Below are 19,614 nucleotides of genomic sequence, written 5' to 3'. Positions count from 1 at the left end.
TAAGGGAGGGATGGAGATCTGACAATAATATGGCCTTAAGAGTTGTATCTTGTCCTTCTTCCTTTTATGAAGAGAGATTGAGACAGAGTTGGAGTGGTCTATTCCAAGTCAATAAAGTAAACAGCTTGTGAGGCCATGGTTTTTATTTTAAGTTGGAACAATAGAAGCAGCCTGAATGGGTGGAGTCAGGCTCCTACAGAACCAGGGTTTTAGTCTAACTTTCAGTATTTGTTGGGGTTTTGAAGCTGCCATACGTCTCTCTCTGCTACAGGGAAACACTTGAGTTCTCTCTCTCTCTGCCAGAATTTTCTCTTGTTCTTTCATCCAGGACTTGAAAATTGCCTGTGAGCCTATTTACTGAATTAGCCTCTGCCATGGGTGTGTTTATGGGATATTACTATATTGGAACAGTAGCTGATTAGCAGGTAAAGCATCTATTATTCTGTTAAGTTTTCCACTAGAGTTAATGTTTATACCAATTCTTCTTTCCTTTGTTTGTATTTTAACTCTAGGGTAAGAATAAAGTGTGTTTTGTTAAATCAATCAAATTATATCTGGAACACAGCACTTTACACTTGCCACTAAATAAGATATAAGTTTGGATCTGGACTATGTCCTTGATATATTTAAGGTGGTATTTGGCCTTGCCCACACAAAATAAAAATATCAACTTATTCGTTTCAGTTTAGAAAAACTTCAGCTTAGTTTGGAACGGGCCAGTTTTATCTCCAGGAAGGAGAACAGAGTTTTTCAATTCCATTCAGGGGAATCGTCACCTTAACAGAATTAGGAACATAAGGACAGGCCATTCAGTCCCTTGTGTCTGTTCCGTCATGCAGTGAAATTATGGCTAATCTGTGGCCTAACGCCATATCCCTGCCTTTGGCCCATAACCCTTAATACATTAATGAAAAAAAAACTTTCTCAGTTTTAAAATTAAGAACTAATCTAGCATCCACTACCGTTTGTGGAAGAGAGTTCCAAACCTCTCCCACCTTTTGTGTGTAGGAGCGATGCCTAGCATCTCTCCTGAACGATCATATGGCAAAAAAAAATCAATAATACACATCTTTTTTTCAGTAATGCTCAAGTCTTGTGTTACCAAATGATTATTTATAACATTTGTTGTAACTATTCTCCAATAGGGGTGTTCTTTTTATCCTTCTGCCCCTTAACACATTGTCTTTGCATTGCGTTGTGTGAATATGTCTGAGTTTGGGATTAAAGGGATATAGATCTTATTCCAGATTATTGCAGTGAATAATATCCAGTGTTTGCCACTTTTTTTAAGAATAAGTGTGTAATATAACTGGATTGCTTTTTGGTTGAGGAGGGATGGTGAAAGTCTCTTACTCCACGTTGTAACACACGAATGAAACAATTTGGCCATGTCAGTGATGAAGTCAATAATTTATATAAATAAGTGGAGTGCTAATAATAGTGGAGTAATGTGTATTGAGTAACAGCCCATTCCCCCAGTCAGAGTCATAAAATCAACCAAAATATTATTCAATGGAAGGTCATGTTTGAAGGATGGATTTTCTGTTCCCAGAGCGTAAAACCCAAGAAATTTCAAGTAACAGATGTTTGGTAAAATAGTGACCAGAAAATCTGACCACATCATATTCTTCATGATTTACATTAACAAAATATTTTTCACATCTAGTTTCCCTGGACTCATAATTCGTCAAAACTGTATCAAAATTTTACAAATTGACCAATTTCAAGGATGATACGATGATCTTAATGCAGTTAGAGTCTCAATTTGAAATACACTGGATTTAACTTCCAATACATTGATAGATTCTCGTTGAGCTTGATGATTTTGCTGTTGACGTATGAAAACTGAAGTAAATATAGTATAGCGTTATTAAAAAGCACAGAACGAAGCCCTTGAGCCCAGCCAGTGCCACTCTCCCACCCATATCCCAGTCTCAAGCCATCATGCTACCCTTCTGTTCTTTTTTTAATCCTTATATACCCGAAGTGTCCCTTAATTGCATCTATGCTTTTTGCGTCAATTCCCTTAGGTACCCAGTCGCTGCATAGACAGTTTGTTTGATCTGCGATTAAAGGCATACTGAGAAATCTTGTTGGGAATTAAAACCAGAAGCAAAGCTTCAAACATAAAAAATACAGCTTCATTAGTTGTAGTATCGTCTGTAATTCTGGGTGTCTCGTCAGGATGGATTCTGAGAGGGTACTTCCCCTTGTTGCAGAGATGTTGACAAGGAAACAGTCAAAAGATTGCACGAAGTTGGAAACCAAACTTTTCAAGGTAAAGTTTTACAAAATGTGTGCTTTTGTTTTTCTGGGAAAGTGAATGGAAGAGGATCAGGGAACTCTTCTGGATTTTATAGATGCGGTTCCTGTACAATTGTTCAATCTTCATAAAACGGATCGCCGACGGGAATGATAGTTCAGGCATGATTGGGATAAATAGGTAACATCCTCAAGAGAAACTGCCTAGTATCTAAAAAGAAAAGTTAACATTTCGAGTCCAGAATGACTCAAAAGTGTTTTTTCTTTTCCGAACTATTGATTTGTTTTAATTTTCTGGCTGTAGCTTTTTTTGGTGACAATACTTGAGTGGCTCTGAAAAGAGCCTTTTTGTGTTGAGCTCTGTCTCTGCTCCTAGCACTTTTACCTTCTCTTCTTCCCCGTCATCGCCCGTTTCCCCGCCGCCCGCTTGGGGGTTTTCCTGGCCTTGGCCGCCGTCCCCTTCCGGGGGCTTTTGGCCGCCGCTTTCTTGGTGCGTTTGGCCGCCGCCGCCCTTTTGGGAGCCGCTTTTCTCTTGGTTGCTCTTTGCTTGGGCCGATCCTGAGCTTCTCCTTCCTCCCGTCCTTCCTCCGCCACCTGCTGCTGCCTCTGCTCCGACTGCAACGTGGATGCGGAGGTCCCGGGCCCACTTTCCGCCGCCGAGCCCCCCCTGTTGGCCGAGGTGCTACCGAGCGGCGGGTTGGGCCGACCCGGGCCGCCCTTCTCCGTCGGCTCGTAACCCGCGGCCGAGATGGTTTTCTTCAGAGACCCGCCGAGCTTGGCCGGCGCCTGGCGCTCCTTGGCAGCGGCCACCGCCTCCAGAATCTGCTCAGCCGCCGCGGTGGTAGCGCCACCTCCTCCACCTTTCTGAGGCCGGTAAGCGGCTTTCTTCTTGGTGGCGGCGGGGACTGCGGCAGATTCCGGGGCAGTAGCCGCCAGGACATCACCTCTAACGGGCACAGTCTCCGCCATCAGACACCACTCCGCGCCCGTCGCACCCAACAACTGGCGGGGTCGCGGCAGCCTACGTTCTATATAAGGAACGGGAGCGGACGGCGTGGAGACAACTTGCGGCTAATCCCCGCCCCCTCCGCCCGCGCCGCCCCACCCTCTACCGCTAGGCCACGCCCCATGAACACCGATTCAACCACACACCCGCCCCCCAGAAGACGGAATGGTTCTGTTCTCCTGCATCCCCATAATCTTGGTACAATCCACGACCTGGGCCCCACCCCATTCTAGGCCCCGCCCATTACTTTGCCCCCCCTCCCCGTACAACTACCTGTGCCTCTGTAACATGGGCCCTGGCCCTGTTGTCACCTTCGGACGTCACAAAGAGACACCAATCCAATGAAAGGTTGGTTATGTGCCGCCTTTTCTGTAACGGTGTGGAGGTGCTGGTGTCGGACTGGGGTGGACCAAGTCAGAAGTCACACGACACCAGGTTATAGTCCAACAGTTTATTTGAGCTTGTGATTTCAAGTAAACCTGTCGGACTATAACTCAGTGTCGTGTGACTTCTGACATTTTCTGCAATGTTCAGCCTCTGTTTGATCGGACTCTGCAGGATCAATGACTATGAAAATATGTACATGTACGGGTTTATTGGGCACAAAGAGCCTAAAGGCCCGTTACAATTTGATCACATTTAAGATAAACCGAATAAAAGTTTCATGAACCGTTAAGCCATCGTGGATGGGTGTCTAGATTGAGGAATGCAACGATTCAGCGGAAAGTAATTGCGTACGCTTATATTTGTATCACAATTCTGGAAAGCTCAAGAGAACCAAAGTTAACCAAAAGACTCTTACCGCCCGTGCCAATGCAAAACAATGTCCCAGCGTAACAAATCAACTCCCCTTCATTTTTACAGGATGTTATGAGGACATTTTTTATGACTCAACGAGTAGTTAGGATTTGGAATGCACTGCCTGGAGGCATTTCAGTTGTGGTATTCAAGAGGTCATTGGATGATTATTTAGAAAGAAAATGACGTACAAGGTTACGGGGAAAGAAAGGGGAGATTTACTTTGGGTAATTGTACTCATTTAATATGCCAGTGCAAATAAGGTGGGCCGAATGACCTCCATTGCTGTAACATTTCTCTGAGTCTGTGACATATCCTTTTGTTTTTTTTAATATTGAACTCAATGACCAGAAATTAACAGATGTATTAGAGAATGCACAGCTGTGGAACGGACAGGCAAAGAAAGAATTGTTCCAAAGACAACAAGGTGCAGGACTGGATGAACACAGCAGGCCAAGCAGCATCATAGGAGCAGAGAGGCTGACGTTTCGGGCCTAGACCCTTGCTGCTTTTTAAAGACAATGATGGAACAGTTCACATGTGAGAAACTCGAGCATTGGTCTATCCATCTCGTTACATAGACATCAACGGCGGGGCGAGGACAGTGCGGACATGTACAAGAGGCCGAATTTAAACCAACAGGTTGGAGGATGGATGTACAGTAGGTGAAGAAATTAGGCCAATGATGCATTTACGTTCATTACGTATCGAAGTGTGAAATATGTTTGACCTTTTCAATTTCTTTTAAACACTCTTTACTTTGGCTATGGTCGTTTTGATTATAAAGGAATGACGGAATGCTAACTGAAAGAATACAACTGTAGAATCAATACCAGAATGTTACGCTGTGGGTAACTAGCCCTTCAGTTAATTTGGAAAGTACAAGAAGACAGGAAATCTACAGAGGGATATAGTCAGATTAAGTGATTGGGAAAAAAGGAGTAAAGTGTGGTAAAATGTAAATAATGTGTATTTCGTCAGGAAGAACAGAACAGCTACATATATATTTAAATGGAGAGAGTTTATTGAACTCAGATATAGGAGGATCTGGATATGGAGCCAGATGAATCACAAAACGTTCGTATGCAGGTAAAGGAAGGAATAAGAAAGCAAAAGATTTGCAGTATTTTATCGCAAGTGGAATGGAATATGAATGTAAAAATGCATTGCCGAAGTTTTTAGGGTCTGAGTGAGATCGCACCTGAGAATTGTGTGCAATTCCGGTCTCCTTATTTAAGAAAGCATCTAATTGCATTAAACACGATTCCGAGAAGGTTCACCCAACTAATGCTTGAGTTACGGGTGTTATCTTATGCTTGGAAATATATCCATTTGAGTTTAGAAGTACAACATGTTATCTCATTGGAAACAAATCCCGAGTGGACTTGGTAGGGTGGATACTGAAAGATTTTCTTCTTGTGGGAGAGACAATAACTGGGGACACAGTTGCAATATTAATACCCCTCCCACAGACCAACCCCTTTCTTCTTGATTTCCGTCTTGAATTGACCTTGTCCAAGGTTTCCGTCAGCTGTTGTTTCTGCCTCTTGCTGAGACCGAGGTAGTGGAAACCTTCATACTGCCATGAGCAGGTTTGTGCCTGTGTCTTTCTTACTGGAATGTCGCTAACGCCAGTGCCAGTACTCTTTGTGGAGTAGGTGTGAAGAATTCGGACAATAGATGTTTCGAATGAGGAACACACACGCACGGCATTAAGTCATAGAGTACGGAAACAGATTCCGGTCAAATTCGTCATGCACTTTGCCCGATCTCCCCAACAAAAACAGCAACAACAAAAAAAAAAGCGCCAGTTCAAGGCGGACGTAGTAGAAAGAGTCTCGGGTTATGACCCCTCGCCGCCAGCCAGTCCCGTGCTTCGTCTATATTGTAATTTCGCGGTAATATGTATCGATCCGCTGATTTCCCACCAAAACCTGTAATTCCTGCCAGGCCTCATCTCATGTTTACTTTCCTTTGGTGGAATGAATTGGGCTATTCGTGGTCGTCCTGTTGCGAAACAATTACGTTCGCTGGGAATGTGCAGCGAGTTTAAAGTCTATCCCCAAGAAATATTCCTACGGTTAAAACATTTGTTTTACTATTTAATGGTTAGGCTAAAAGCAAAATACTGCGGATACTGAAGATCTGAAGTCAAAAAAAACTTGAGAAATTTAGTAAGCCTGGCAACACCTGAGAGATAAAGAGTCAATGGTTCGAGTCCAAAGATTTCTTCCGAACAGTTACTTCAAAGCAGTTTAAAAAGCTTCAAAGTAATTTGGTCCCATTTAATTCTTTGTACAATTACTTCTGTGGTTCTGAAAACAATCCTCAGTGTATGTTTTAAGACTTAAACTTGGATTCGCTTCTTCAAGAGGCTTTTCCAGTTAAATTGTTCAATTCTAGTTCAATTATTCAATTGATCGCGCAGGAACGACGTACAAATAAATTCGCCTTCATGCCCCCTTTCCCACACTTTTATTTGCAAAGCTGAAGGTATCTGCTCAGCAATTGCTTCCTTTCGTTTGTTCCTTGACTGATCCAGTGACTCGAGCATTATCGACTCAACCAGGTTTTTTGAGAAACCGACACTCAAAACAGAAATCCTAAGGGAAAAAAATGCTAGTAGTGTATTCGGCATTTGGGTGAAGTCCTTGCGTACAGGTTCAGCGATTCCGGAAGAGAGCTCAACTATCTTCTCAATAGCAAACACGGACGGAAATAAAGCCATCGACGCCCACATCCCAGGAGTGAAAAAAAAAAGCATAAACCTGTTAGCAATTATGTAGAAATCTTGAAATTAGCCGATGCTGGAAACACTCATACCCGGCAGCATCTGGAGGGAGAGAAAAAAAAATCACAAGACAGAACCGGGAGAAGTTAGGGAGATTTGAGTCTTATCCCACGTTTAAAAGCTCACGTTCGCCGTCCTACGATCGGGGTATTCGAAGTGTTCTCATCCGAAATTCAAACAAAAATAGCACGCTCGTTGTAAAAGGAGTAGCGAAGGCGGCCTGAAACGCAACTCAAACCAGATAAAAGTGAATGAATCCCAACTCCAAACTTGTAAAATTTATACAATTTATTTAACTCTTACTCGCCGTGCTTTTAATCACCAAGTCAGGACATATGCGCCGACAGGTGATTTATTAAATGACGTTGTTTTAGAAAAAAATATATACTAAGGCGTTAATTTTCTAAAGTCCACCAGGTACTAAAGGAAATATCCGCCAACTTTCGTACAGTCAGCTCCGTTTTGCTAAATTCGGTGGCTCTGAAAAGAGCCTTTGTGTTCAAATAATTAAGACTGTTCTTCACGGTTTGCTCAACTTGTTTACCGCCGGGAGTAGCAGCTTCTCTTGGCCGCGAAGGTCGAGTATTTCCTCGGGCGCCCTACCGGTCTTTTGGGTTTACCTCCGGGCGGCCGCCGGCGCCGCATGTTTGGCCCAGACACCCCCTTCCTGCCACCGCCGAGGCGGAGCGGCTTGTTCTTGCGGTAAAGACGCGCCGCTCTACCGGCTGCGCCACGGTTGGGTCGCCGGGCGGTGGCCTTGAGCTTGCGACGAGCCGATGGCGTCGCCTTTCTGTGCTTGGCAGACGCCGCTTTCCGCCGCTTGGCAACGGCCGCCCCTCGTCCCTTTTTGGTGGCCGAGCTCTTGACGTGAGTTGACTTCTTGGACGAGGTCGCTGTAGCTTTGGCGGTCGAAGTTTTCTTCTTGAGGGCGGAGGCGGCGCCGCCACCGGTTTCCTCCTTGGCCGAGGCGGCAGCCGCGGCAAGAGTGCTGCCGCCGCCTTGTACTCCCGGTCCCCCTAAGCCCAGCGCCGGAGTATCAGCGCGGGTGCGAGAACGGTTGAAGCGGAACGAGCCCGAAGCCCCGATGCCCGCCGTCTGCACCAAGGAGCCGTTGCGGACCAGGTTCTTCACCGCTTGGTTGATCCGCGTGTTATTGCGGCTCACGTCGTAGCCCTTGGCCGACAGAGCCTTCTTGAGGGCGGGCAGAGAGATGCCGCGCCGCTCCTTGGTGGCGGCAGCTACCTGCAGGATACGCTGGGTGACGGTGGGGCCCGTCTTCTTACGGCGCTGCGGGGAGCGGAGCGGCGGGTACTGCTTCTTCTTGCGGGCGATTGCCTTGTCGACGCTCAGATCCGCCACGTCTTCCACCTTCTGGCTGCTGTCGGTCATGCTCGCGGTTTAGGATGGAGCTGTTGGGAAAGAAAAAAAGAGAGAAGGGTCTCGAGGAAGAGAAAGGACCCAAGAGGGTAAAAGGGCGGTTTCAGCTCTTGCCCGCTCTCGCTCTCTTGTGCCGCTCCCAGTGTCTCGGTCGGTTGCTCTATCTCTATTTCAGCCTCCGCCACCAATCGCGGCTGAAACTGAAGAGGCGACGACCCGAAGCGGCCCCTTTTATAGGGCAAAGGCGGACGGAGAGGTGCCAACTTCCGCCCCACCCTCTCCCTGCAGCCACTTATCACCTCCCGTCCCACCCACATGCTTTCTTCAGTGGGACAGTTGTTAAGGACGCATGTAGGAGGGATATTATACGTTATTCGAGGCATTGAGTACAGGAACGAGGAGACTATCATGGAGTTGTGCGTACCGTTTGTTAGGCCACGGTTGAAGTACTGTGTGCAGTTCTGGTCGCCAGTCAATAGGAACGATTCAAGGTGAATTCAGTGAAGACTCACCAGGATGTTGCCTGCATTGGAGCGATTCAGCAGTAAAGTCAGAGTACATAGACTAGGGTCGTTTTCCTTAAGCTGAAGGGGTTTCTCGTTGAGGTGCACAAAGTTCTGAGGTGTATAGACAGCGTAGATAGGGAAAAACTTTTCCCTCTTAGGAAAGCGGTCAGTAATCAGGGGACATAGATTTAAGGAAAGGAGCAGGGTGTTTGGAGTGGGTTTTGAGGGAAAAATATGCACCATACCCAGAAAGTGACTGGTATCTGGAACTCACTGCCTGGGTAGAAGCAGGAACCATTACAACATTTCACAAGAATTTAAATGAACGCTTGAAGTGTAATGGTATACAAGACTAGAGGCCAAGTGCTGGGATATGAGGGATGTTGATGACCAGCGCAGACATGAGGGACCAAAAGGCCTTTTCCTTGCTGTTTAAAACTCTGACCCGCTCCGTGGTTCACCCCAGGTCTTTCGTGTTCTCATTCTGCTTCTTTGCCACAACCCCAATGCCGTCCGCCCAGACTCTCACCAAACCCACACCATGGACCCTGCTCTTCCGCCCTTCACTCTGCTGGGGAGAGGGTGAGGGGAAGAGTGATGGCCATTCCTCCAAACTATGTATGTGCGTGTGGTATGTGGGGGAAGTAGGGTGATGATAGGGCTGGCAAGGCAGAGGACGGACTCGGGTCTGGTTGGACTCCGGAGGAGAAAGCCGCAGGGAGAGCGGCGCGGTGAGAGGCCGGGCCGATATCACCGCCTCCGCTAAATCGATCGGAGCAGACCCATGTCCGGTCCGGACATTTCCAGTTTGCATCAATCCAGAGACGGCGATTGTAGCCATTTTCACATGCTTAGGGGGAGTTGGGGAAGGGAATGGCTAGTTGCAAAAAAAAAGAACTGGTTTATTATTCACTTTTAAAACGCCGTTCAACTCAAGCCAGAACACTTGTGCGTTTAATTTTGTTTCACTATCATTTTTATCTTCAGACTGGAGTTAATTTCTTTCCGCCAGATCTCAGGTTCCTCCAACCATCCCGGTTCAGAGACTGCGCAGGTCTTCTCTCAGCTTGTGTCAATTAAAAGGACATGTTGCCTAATGTTCTTTGAAATGCAGATGAGAATATCGAAGACGGTGATCATGAGCTTTTAACTAATCGGCCAAACTCAAATCTTCCACCTCCCAACTTCCCCAAGTTCTGGTCTCAATCGTGTTGCGAGCAGGAACAAGTCTGAAGAACAAGAATAACTCAGTGACTTGGTGACAGTAAGGACTGTAGATGCTGGAAGCCAGAGTCAATCGGTGTGAGGCCGGAAAAGCATAGCAGGACAGGCAGCATCAGAGGAGCAGCTGATATTTCGCCATGGAAGCTTACAGCCCAATGGCCTTAACATTGACTTCACCAGCTTCAAAATCCCTTCACCCCAGCCTTAATCCCATGTCCAGTCCTCCCCCTCCTGACCTGACCTAACCTCTCCATTTCCCTACTCCTATCCGCTGCACCGTTCCCATGGACAATTCACAATAATCCCCTACCTACATCCCCTACTAATCACCCATCTCTCCTACCCTTCCCCCAGCCCTAGCCCCTTCCCTCTATTTATTTCTGGGCTCCTCTCTCTCCCTCCCCAGTCCTGACGAAGGGTTTCGGCCTGAAAACTTGACTTTGCTGCTCCTCTGATGCTGTCAGACCTGCTGTGATTTTCCAGCCTCGCAATCAGTGAACGCTGATCAGAGGCAGTTCCTTTACCATTGAAAAGTTGACCAGTCCAATTTCAAACTTATCCCGGTTTTCCCAAGAAGCGCTATTTATAATACATCACATTTCCATGTCATTGCATCATTAACTATTACCCGGTTTTATGCCATCCACCGGCTTATTAGCGAGCCTTACAGACGGAGTCGCATGACACTTCTCGCCCTCGCTTGTACTTGGGAATGCAAGGCCTATCTCTATTCTAATTAGTAATAACGTTTGGGTGACTTTAACGGAACTGAACTTTTATGAATGTCCTTGCTATGAGGTATGTGTAAAATAGCACTTAAAATACTGCTGTAAAATAAACTTTTAGCAATACTTTTACGGCTCATCACTACATGACAATAATTTCTGACAAATGCGCCAAATCAGGAATAAATGCGGGAAATAAGGCGCCACATAGGAGCACTGCAACGACATCAAATGTTCCCTTTCAATATTTGAAGGTCAGTTGAAATTTGTAGTCGACCCGCTTCTGACTAACCTGAAAAAAAAAACATTTCTGTGGTTGGAAAGCGTTCTGGGGTGTCTTAATGTTGTTATAATTTTGGGAGGTTTTTGGTCTTTTCCAGTCGCAGTTTCGCATTACATATGTATCTTCGCCCAAATTCGTTATCAGATCAGATCCTCTGGACGTCATATCCAAACTGACCGGCATCGATTTGTTTTGCATTTCTCTCTGCACACAGGGGATAACTCTCCTGGAGAATCCCTTCGCAATGTCTGCACGAATTTGCCAAGGCCTCTGAAACACAACGCCAGGGTCCACCCACCAGGAATTCAACGGTTATGATCAAACTGGATCCTGGCCAGGAGGCCCGGGGTTCAAGTCTCATCTGCTCCAGAGGTGTCATAGCATGTTGCTTAAAAATATACTAAACTGGATCTTTTGTGTTTGAAGTTTATTCATAAGTTTTAGTACCAAAATAAATGCTTTTCATTAAAAGAATTGGAATTAAAAGTCCGATCCAGATGACTTAAAAGTAATTCAGCAGAAAGTTTCCTTTCCAGTCAAATAATTTGCCCTGTCTGAAGATTTATTAAGTGGATTTTCCTTTAAGCAACATAGGAAACCCAGGCAACTTCCAGAAGCGGGGAATAAACTGTTAAGCGCCTTGTTCATCGATCTCTTTCCCCAAGGCTTTTGTCAAAGGGGAACAAGTGTGTCAAGAACGGGGGCGGGGCGCGGGGATGGGTGTGGAGCTGGTGCATGGGGCTTAATTCACCTTGGGCTGTGCAGTGAAATTGATGTTAGCGTCGCCCGTTTGCAGAACTACAGCGGAGTTCAATATCAGGCAGGATGCACCAGGAATTATGGGCAAGTGCTGTGTTCTGAGCAATACTTGCTTAAATGCAAGATCTACGATTAACGTTTCTCCGTCCAGATCCTCACGAAAGAGGATCACCTACAGCTCTCCACGTCTCTTTATAAGCGAGTCCCTGAAAAAGCCAGCTCACCTCTCCAGGAAACCCACGTGGAATGATTCAGCCTCTAAAGAGGCAAATTTAGCCCAGGGTGACACATCGGATTGAATGACCCATATCAGATTGTGAGATAGCAAGGACTGCAGATTCGGGAAGTCAAGAGTAGATAAAGTGTGGAGCTGGAGCAGCACAGCAGGTCAGACAGCATCAGAGGAGCAGGAAAGTTGAAACTTTCCGACCCGAAACGTCGACTTTCCTGCTCCTGTGATGCTGACAACCTGCTGTGCTTCTCCAGCTCCACACTTTATCGAATATACCAGATTGTGCTCAGTTTGCCAAAAACTCCCAGCAACCGGTGAACAGCAGATCAAACAGACTCGGATCTGAAAATGCGCTACCCCAGACGATGAAGGGAGAAAATCAATTCAACAGAAGAATCGGTTGTTTTTTTTTAGAAACAAAAAAGGCACATCTTGCAGAGTTAATGAGGAAAGGGCGGGGAAGTGCCACTAATTGGTAGCTGTTCCGGTGAACTGAAAGAAATCCGATGGAACGTGTGGTCTTCTGCGCTATTTGAATAAGTAAGTTAGCTGTAAAAGTTTTGGTTAAGTCCAAGGCCACTGGGTGCACGGGTTATTTCAGCACAGAAACATAGAAATGTAGAGCACAGAACCGTTTGGCCTATCGCGCCCAAACAAACCAAAAAGTTTAGTGCAATGTTACTTCACAGCTCCCTGGCTTCAACCTTGTACGTTACTGGATTTCAACAGGGTAACCAAGTGCTTTCCAGGCCGCCCTTTCAGACTCTTAGTCTCAGACCCCCAGCATTTACTGGCTAAAAATACTTTGCCTGCCACCCCCCTTCTAAAACTCTAATGCACTCTACAAAACTCATCAATTACACAAGTCAGTTAGGTCTTCCTTGAACATCCTCTGTTCTACCTTATTGAACTTATTTGCTGTAATTATACTTGTTTAACAGTGATTACCTTACTGAACGTAACGTTCGCTGGTGTCAGGTTTTAACTCGTTTGGAATGTTCAGGCCATTCTCTAAAGCCCCAATATTTCCGAAGCACTGAGTTCAATATGCCAGTGGTAACGGCTTTAAAGTTCATGAGCAGCAAAAAAGGAAACAGAATGACATACCATGAGGATTCAGTCAGACGAAATTCTTTATTTTTTCATGGTTTCCTTCCTGCTAAGCCAGCATTTTATAACCATCTCTAATCGCCCCTTCTTAGTGCTTGCTCAGCTATTTTAGAGTGAACAAACTGTGGGGCTACATGTAGGCCAGACAAGGTGTGAACAACAGATTTCCTCCACATTTAGTGAATTAGACAGTCTGATGTTATTGCAGCAGTTAAAGTGATCTGTGTGTGTGTATAAGAGACGGTGAACATATCTCACCACATTTAATTTCTATGCTGATATGTTACAGTCAGGCGGAAATTAGTCATAAAATGTCTCCTGAAATGTTGGTTTTAGCAGGGAAAGATAGTTCAAGGTTAGGGGCAACTTCGCTGCTACCTGGTTAAACAAGAAGTTGGGGAAACAGTGAGATAGACGGTATGATCCTCCATATGCAACTTCTCTGGTGGAGTGCAACCAAGTAGAGTGTTTACCACCACCCTATTCATTACCAAGATCAAACTGGAAGACAAAGCTTATTGGAATGGCAGCAGTGACTTGAAATAAGAAGGGTTTCACCATGAGAGAGACGTGATGAGATGTTGGCTGGGACAAAATTAGCTTCACATCACCATTTTCACTTTCCTGCTTCAGTTACAGACTGCAGAAGTTCTGAAGGTTAGTGGCTGCAGAGTCCTGTCAAAAGCCAAGAGAAAATCAGTCGGTCAGTGTGTAACAAAGAAATGGCCTGGGAAGCAAACTTTTGCATCTCTCTGAAGGGAAGAAAAAAAATCAAAAAGCAAAAAATAAAATGTGAAATGCAAGTTAAAACAAAAAGGTAACAATTCAAAAGCTGGAGACTGTGAGGCAGATGCCTATGTTCCTGGGACCATGAGGTTGCATAGAGTAAAAATTCACCCGATGGCATCGCAGGGTTCAGCTGTTTAAGGTCCCACCCTACATCCAGATTCATAGGACACTGTGGAACTGACTATTGTGTGGAAAGTGTAACAGGCAGCTGGTACAATACTGCTCAACATTCATATTCACCTCCATAAATTCAGTAAACACATTGAAATTTACAATCAGAGGGTGCGCATACCACACTGTCCACAATAAAGCTTCTTTTAAAAAAAAACTTACCCTGAGCTGAGAGAGGGTGATAGCATCATGGGGTTGTGAATAGATATAATAGGCAAGAGGGAGTGTTGCAGCAACCTGGGTCCAAATCTGAATTGGTAGAGCTTGAAATCAACAAAATATAAATTTGGAATTAGAAGTCTAATGATGACCTTGAAACCATTGTTAGTTGTTATTAAAACAAAAAACACTCATCTGTAGGGAAGGAAAACTGCTATTCTTGCCTGGTCTGGCTTATGAGTGACTCCAGACCCACAATAATGTGGTTGACTCTTAACTTCCCCTCTGAAATGGCTGAGCAAGCCACTTAGTTCAAGGGCAATTAGGGAGGAGCAATAAATGCTGGCCCATCCAGTGACACTTATATTCCACCCACCTCCATGGCATTAATTCAGCAAGGGACTTCTATTATGATCCCTGCTGATGTTATTACTGGACAAGTCAGCTCCCAGTCTGAAATCTAACCTGATAGATCATATTTTGTTTTGATTTTTACAAGGTTGTCTCCCACTGAAACCACAACAAACTATGCTTAGATGTGGTTTTAACATTTTAAAACAGACTTTCATTAAGCTAAAGAAAAAAAGGTAAAATAAAGATCACAGAGTCTTTATGGTGTGGAAATAGGCCCTTCAGCCCAACAAGTGTACACCGACCCTCAGAGCATCCTACCCGGACCCAATCCCCTATAACCCATCTAATTTACACATCCCTGAGCACTATGGACAATTTAGCATGGCCCAATCCACCTAGCCTGCACATCTTTGGACTGTGGGAGGAAACCGGAGCACCCAGAGGAAACCCATGCAGACACAGGGAGAATGTGCAAACTCCACACAGACAGTCGCCCAAGGGTGGATTTGAACCCGAGTTCCAGGTGCTGTGAGGTGGTAGTGCTAACCACTGAGCCGCCATACCACCGTGCCACCCCTACCTAAAGATGTTGAAAGATACAGTGAAATAAAATCCCCAATACACTCCTATATAGGTCCCAAAATACTTTTACGTGGTGCACAAAATTGTCCTTACACCTAAAGCCCCTATACCTAACAGTGCACAGAGTCTAAAGAGATAGGAGAGGTCCTTAATGAATACTTTTCTTCAGTATTCACAACTGAGAGGGACCTAGTTGTAGAGGAGGGCGTTGTGAAACAGGCAGGTAGGCTAGAGGAGGTTGATGTTAGTAAAGAAGATGTGCTAGGAATTCTGAGAAACAGGCAGGTAGGCTAGAGGAGGTTGATGTTAGTAAAGAAGATGTGCTAGGAATTCTGAGGAAGTTGAAGATAGATAAGTCCCCCGGGCCTGATGGAATTTATCCAAGGATTCTATGGGAAGTTAGGGACGAGATCACAGGGCCTTTGGCGATGATCTTTTCGTCCTCATTGTCCATGGGTATAGTGCCGGAAGATTGGAAAGAGGCAAATATCATTCCCTTGTTCAAAAAAGGGAACAGGGATAACCCCGGAAATTACAGGCCAGTTAGTCTTACGTCAGTGGTGGGCAAATTATTGGAAAGGGATCTGAGAGACAGGATTTATGATCACTTGGAAAGGCACAGTTTGATTTGTGATAGTCAGCATGCCTCACAAACCTTATTGAATTCTTTGAAGAGGTGACCAAACACGTGGATGAAGGTGGAGCAGTGGATGCGGTATACATGGATTTAAATAAGGCGTTTGATAAGGTTCCCCATGGTAGGCTCATGCAGAAGGTAAGGAGGCATGGGATAGGGGGAAATGTGGCAGATTGGATTCAGAATTGGCTGACCCTTAGAAGACAAAGGGTGGTAGTGGACGGAAAATATTCAACATGGTGCTCAGTTACGAGCGGTGTACTACAAGGATCTGTTCTGGGTCCTCTTCTATTTGTCACTTTTGTAAATGATTTGGATGAATGAGTGGAAGGGTGGATTAGCAAGTTCGTGGGCAATACGATGGTGGGTCACATTGTGGACAGTGCAGAGGGCTGTTCTAGGTTACAAAGGGACATTGATAGAATGCAGAGCTGGGCTGAGAAGTGGCAGATGGAGTTTAGCCCTGAAAAGTGTGAGGTGATTCATTTTGGAAGGACTAACTTGAAAGCAGAATACAGGGTTAACGGAAAGAATCTTGGCAGTGTGGAGGAGCAGAGGGATCTTGGGGTTCATGTTCACAGTTCCCTGAGAGCTGCCACCCGGGTGGATAGAGTTGTTAAGAAGGTGTATGGTGTGTTAGCTTTCATTAATAGAGGGATTGATTTCAAGATGCATGAAGTTATGCTCCAGCTATACAAAAGCCTGGTTCGGCCACATCTGGAGTATAGTGTCCTGTTCTGGTCGCCTCTTTACAGGAAAGATGTGGAAGCATTGGAAAAGGTGCAGATTTACCAGGATGTTGCTGGAATGGAGGGAAGGTCTAACGAGGAAAGGTTGAGAGAGCTATGGCTTTTCTCTTTAGAACGACGAAGGATGAGAGGTGACTTGATAGAGGTGTACAAAATGATCAGAGGTATAGATAGAGTAGACAGCCAGAGACTTTTTCCTAGGGTGGAGGTAGCTTTTACAAGGGGACATAGTTTTAAAGTGAAAGGAGGTAGATAGTGGGGAGACGTCAGAGGTAGGTTCTTTACTCAGAGAGTGGTAGGGGCGTGGAATGCATTGCCGGAGAGGGTCGTGGAGTCGGCCTCATTAGGGGTATTTAAGCGGCTATTAGATAGGCATATGGATGATAGTATACAGTAGCGGTGGAGGTTAGATAGACCTTAGGTTTAGGGTAAAAGTTCAGCACAACATCATGGGCCGAAGGGCCTGTACTGTGCTGTACTGTTCTATGTCTATGTCTATGTCTTTACCTACTTCCTCCAACTCGAACCTAACTGCCCTCTTCAGCTCCCACCTCCTATTTCATTTCGGTTTAACTTCCAGTCTGGAAAATCTTACAAATTCTTCCCAGATTTATCACACACCATTTCTAAAACAGTTTTGGCATCAAATAACTTTTTTAGAGTTTCATGAGAAACACTTCACGACTGGGCTATCACTAACATAATCTAATGTTAACAAATCTAACTATCTTGCCCATTCTCAGCAGCAGCTTTACACATGAATAGAACTGCCCAAACTATAGGCAAAACTGAAAAAGTGTCGCTCTCTAAGCTATGGGTTTTTTTTCCGCCCTAAACTTAAAGGGTTCAGAAATTTCTAACTGAAACCTTGAGAACAAGTGAGTGTATTTTGCTAGGTTGTAAACCACCAAAAGGTAAATAAAAGCCCATTAGTTCTGAAAATTATCCTTTTTTAAAAAAAATTACCATGGCTACATAAAGTCACAAATTAGTTATTTAGTTCCTTATGACTGACTGAAAAAAAATCACAACTTAAAAATCCAAACTTACTCCTAATTTTATGAAAATACATAATCACAGTCTACATCATATTGGGAGTGACTGGAAGCTCATCTGCTCTACTTTTATGGATTGCAGGTTGTGGCTCTTGTAGCCTGGTTCTGCACAGTCATCCTGGTTAGCTCCCTCTGTCTCCTGGATGAGAAGCAGGGGCAGGTTCAAGATGATTCAGTTTTCAGATAATTCTTTTCATTAGTATCTGTTTCCAGACAGCTTTATCTCAATTTTGTAAAAGGCTGCAAATGTTAATTTTGATGAACCATTGTTCCACAAAGGAAAGCAATCATATTGGAATTCTATGTGATATTTCTCCTGCTTAATTCTCCTGTTCAGTTCCACAGAAGCATTTCAGTCTTCACTCCTTTAATGCATTCACCTGGAATCCCTGAATTATTTGATGATGTTTTGATACTGAATCTTAAGCTAACACAGTTTGGTTGTCTGCTTTTAGCTATAATTGAATCTGCAGGGTAAGTCCTGTGGCTTCTGGGAACCATCTCGTAAGGCCTCTTATTTTCATTTTAAAAACAGATTAGCTTTCTTTGCAAAATGTCTAATAATATCAGAAGTACATATTTAGTAACAATTATATTCTGGGTAGAAGCATAATCTCTTCACAAACATTTCCTCTGATGTTAAGTGTTTTAGTCAATGCAACATGTAAAAAGTTAAGAAATCTCTGATGTTGGGGAATCCCTCCTTCTACTTTTACAACTTTGAATTATCCAAATCATTGCTGGGCTTTCGTTTGAACAAAATAATTAAACACCTGTCATTGAACTGTCTGTGCCTGCCCTAGTTGCATCCAATTTTCAAATGACTAGTTTCCTATGCTGTGCTCCGGTATATGCACACAGGCTCGCATGCTATGCAATGAAAATGTGGTTTCTTGCCTCATACTCTACTGAGCTATTGATTTTTATTGTTCAATAACTATAAAACAACTATATTAAAAGTCGACTCTTGTTGATCTATAGTTTTTTGCAGCCTCTAAGGGGAGGATATGTTCCTGTTCCCTTAAAGCAAATCAAATCTCTCTTACATTACCACCGATGTTTGATTCTATTTACACCTTTTGGTTGACAATAGACTCATGGTCATCATTAGACTCTTAACTCCAGATTTTTTGTTGTTGAATTCAAATTCCACCATGGAACCTGGGTCCCCAGAGCACTAGCTGACTCTCGAGATTAACAGTCCTGTGATAATATCAGAGGACATCGCCTATGTTACCACGTAACTGAAAAGTTTGGTTTACAAACAGGACGTCGATTGATTGTCAGGGAATCCCATGCGTATGATGTAAATTTCAAAAGCCAGTATTTCTGCCAACTCCATGGGATTCCTGCCCAAAGACTACTGTTTAATTACTCCTATGCAAACTCATTTTCAAATATAAGCAGAAGTTATTGAAAGACACCTTCTCTTGGTAACAAGCAATCAAAAACATTACAATGGTTGTCGTCTAATGAAGTATTTTGTTATTAGTCAAATTCCAATCCCAAACTTATCTGTTTTAAAATTATTCCAGGATTTAAATTAATCTATGCATTTTTTTTTCATCATTAGGAATGATCCGCAATTGCTGAAAATGCTCATTTTGTCCAACCAGTTATCAAAAGCCTTTAGACAAAAGGCACAAATAGTTTGCAGATTTTAGTGCAAACATTAGTGCTTTCAATAACCTTTTATTTGGCAGCAACAAGCTACTGAATCTTAAGCTAACACAGTTTGGTTGTCTGCTTTTAGCTATAATTGAATCTGCAGGGTAAGTCCTGTGGCTTCTGGGAACCATCTTGTAATATTACAATGAGCACGAGACCATAGCTTGTATTTCCCACAGCTTGACAGAAACCAACATAACAATATTTTTGTAAGATAACAAGGTGTGGAGCTGGATGAACACAGCAGGCCAGGCAGCATCAGAGGAGCAGGAAAGGTGATGTTTCGGGTTTGGTCTAAAAACTGCCTGGTCTGCTGTGTTCACCCAGCTCCACACCTTGTTATCTCAGACTCCAGCATCGGCAGTTCCTACTATCTC

At 44.2% G+C, this 19,614-nt stretch overlaps 2 protein-coding genes across 2 annotated transcripts; both read right to left on the bottom strand.

The window, feature by feature from the left end:
- Positions 1–975: 975 nt before the first annotated feature.
- Positions 976–3,248, bottom strand: LOC109914611 (histone H1.01-like). The gene has a single exon (XM_048616623.1). The coding sequence runs from the start codon at positions 3,229–3,231 to the stop codon at positions 2,644–2,646; it is 588 nt and encodes a 195-aa protein (XP_048472580.1). The 5' UTR covers positions 3,232–3,248; the 3' UTR covers positions 976–2,643.
- A 4,140-nt stretch (positions 3,249–7,388) lies between these two features.
- On the bottom strand, positions 7,389–8,415 carry LOC109914621 (histone H1-like). The gene has a single exon (XM_020514230.2). The coding sequence runs from the start codon at positions 8,244–8,246 to the stop codon at positions 7,398–7,400; it is 849 nt and encodes a 282-aa protein (XP_020369819.2). The 5' UTR covers positions 8,247–8,415; the 3' UTR covers positions 7,389–7,397.
- Positions 8,416–19,614: the final 11,199 nt, after the last annotated feature.

This window comes from Rhincodon typus, chromosome 35 (genome assembly GCF_021869965.1).
Source record: "Rhincodon typus isolate 14 chromosome 35, sRhiTyp1.1, whole genome shotgun sequence".
In the NCBI taxonomy this organism is placed as follows: Eukaryota; Metazoa; Chordata; class Chondrichthyes; order Orectolobiformes; family Rhincodontidae; genus Rhincodon; species Rhincodon typus.
This window is presented reverse-complemented; position numbering and strand designations above follow the sequence as displayed.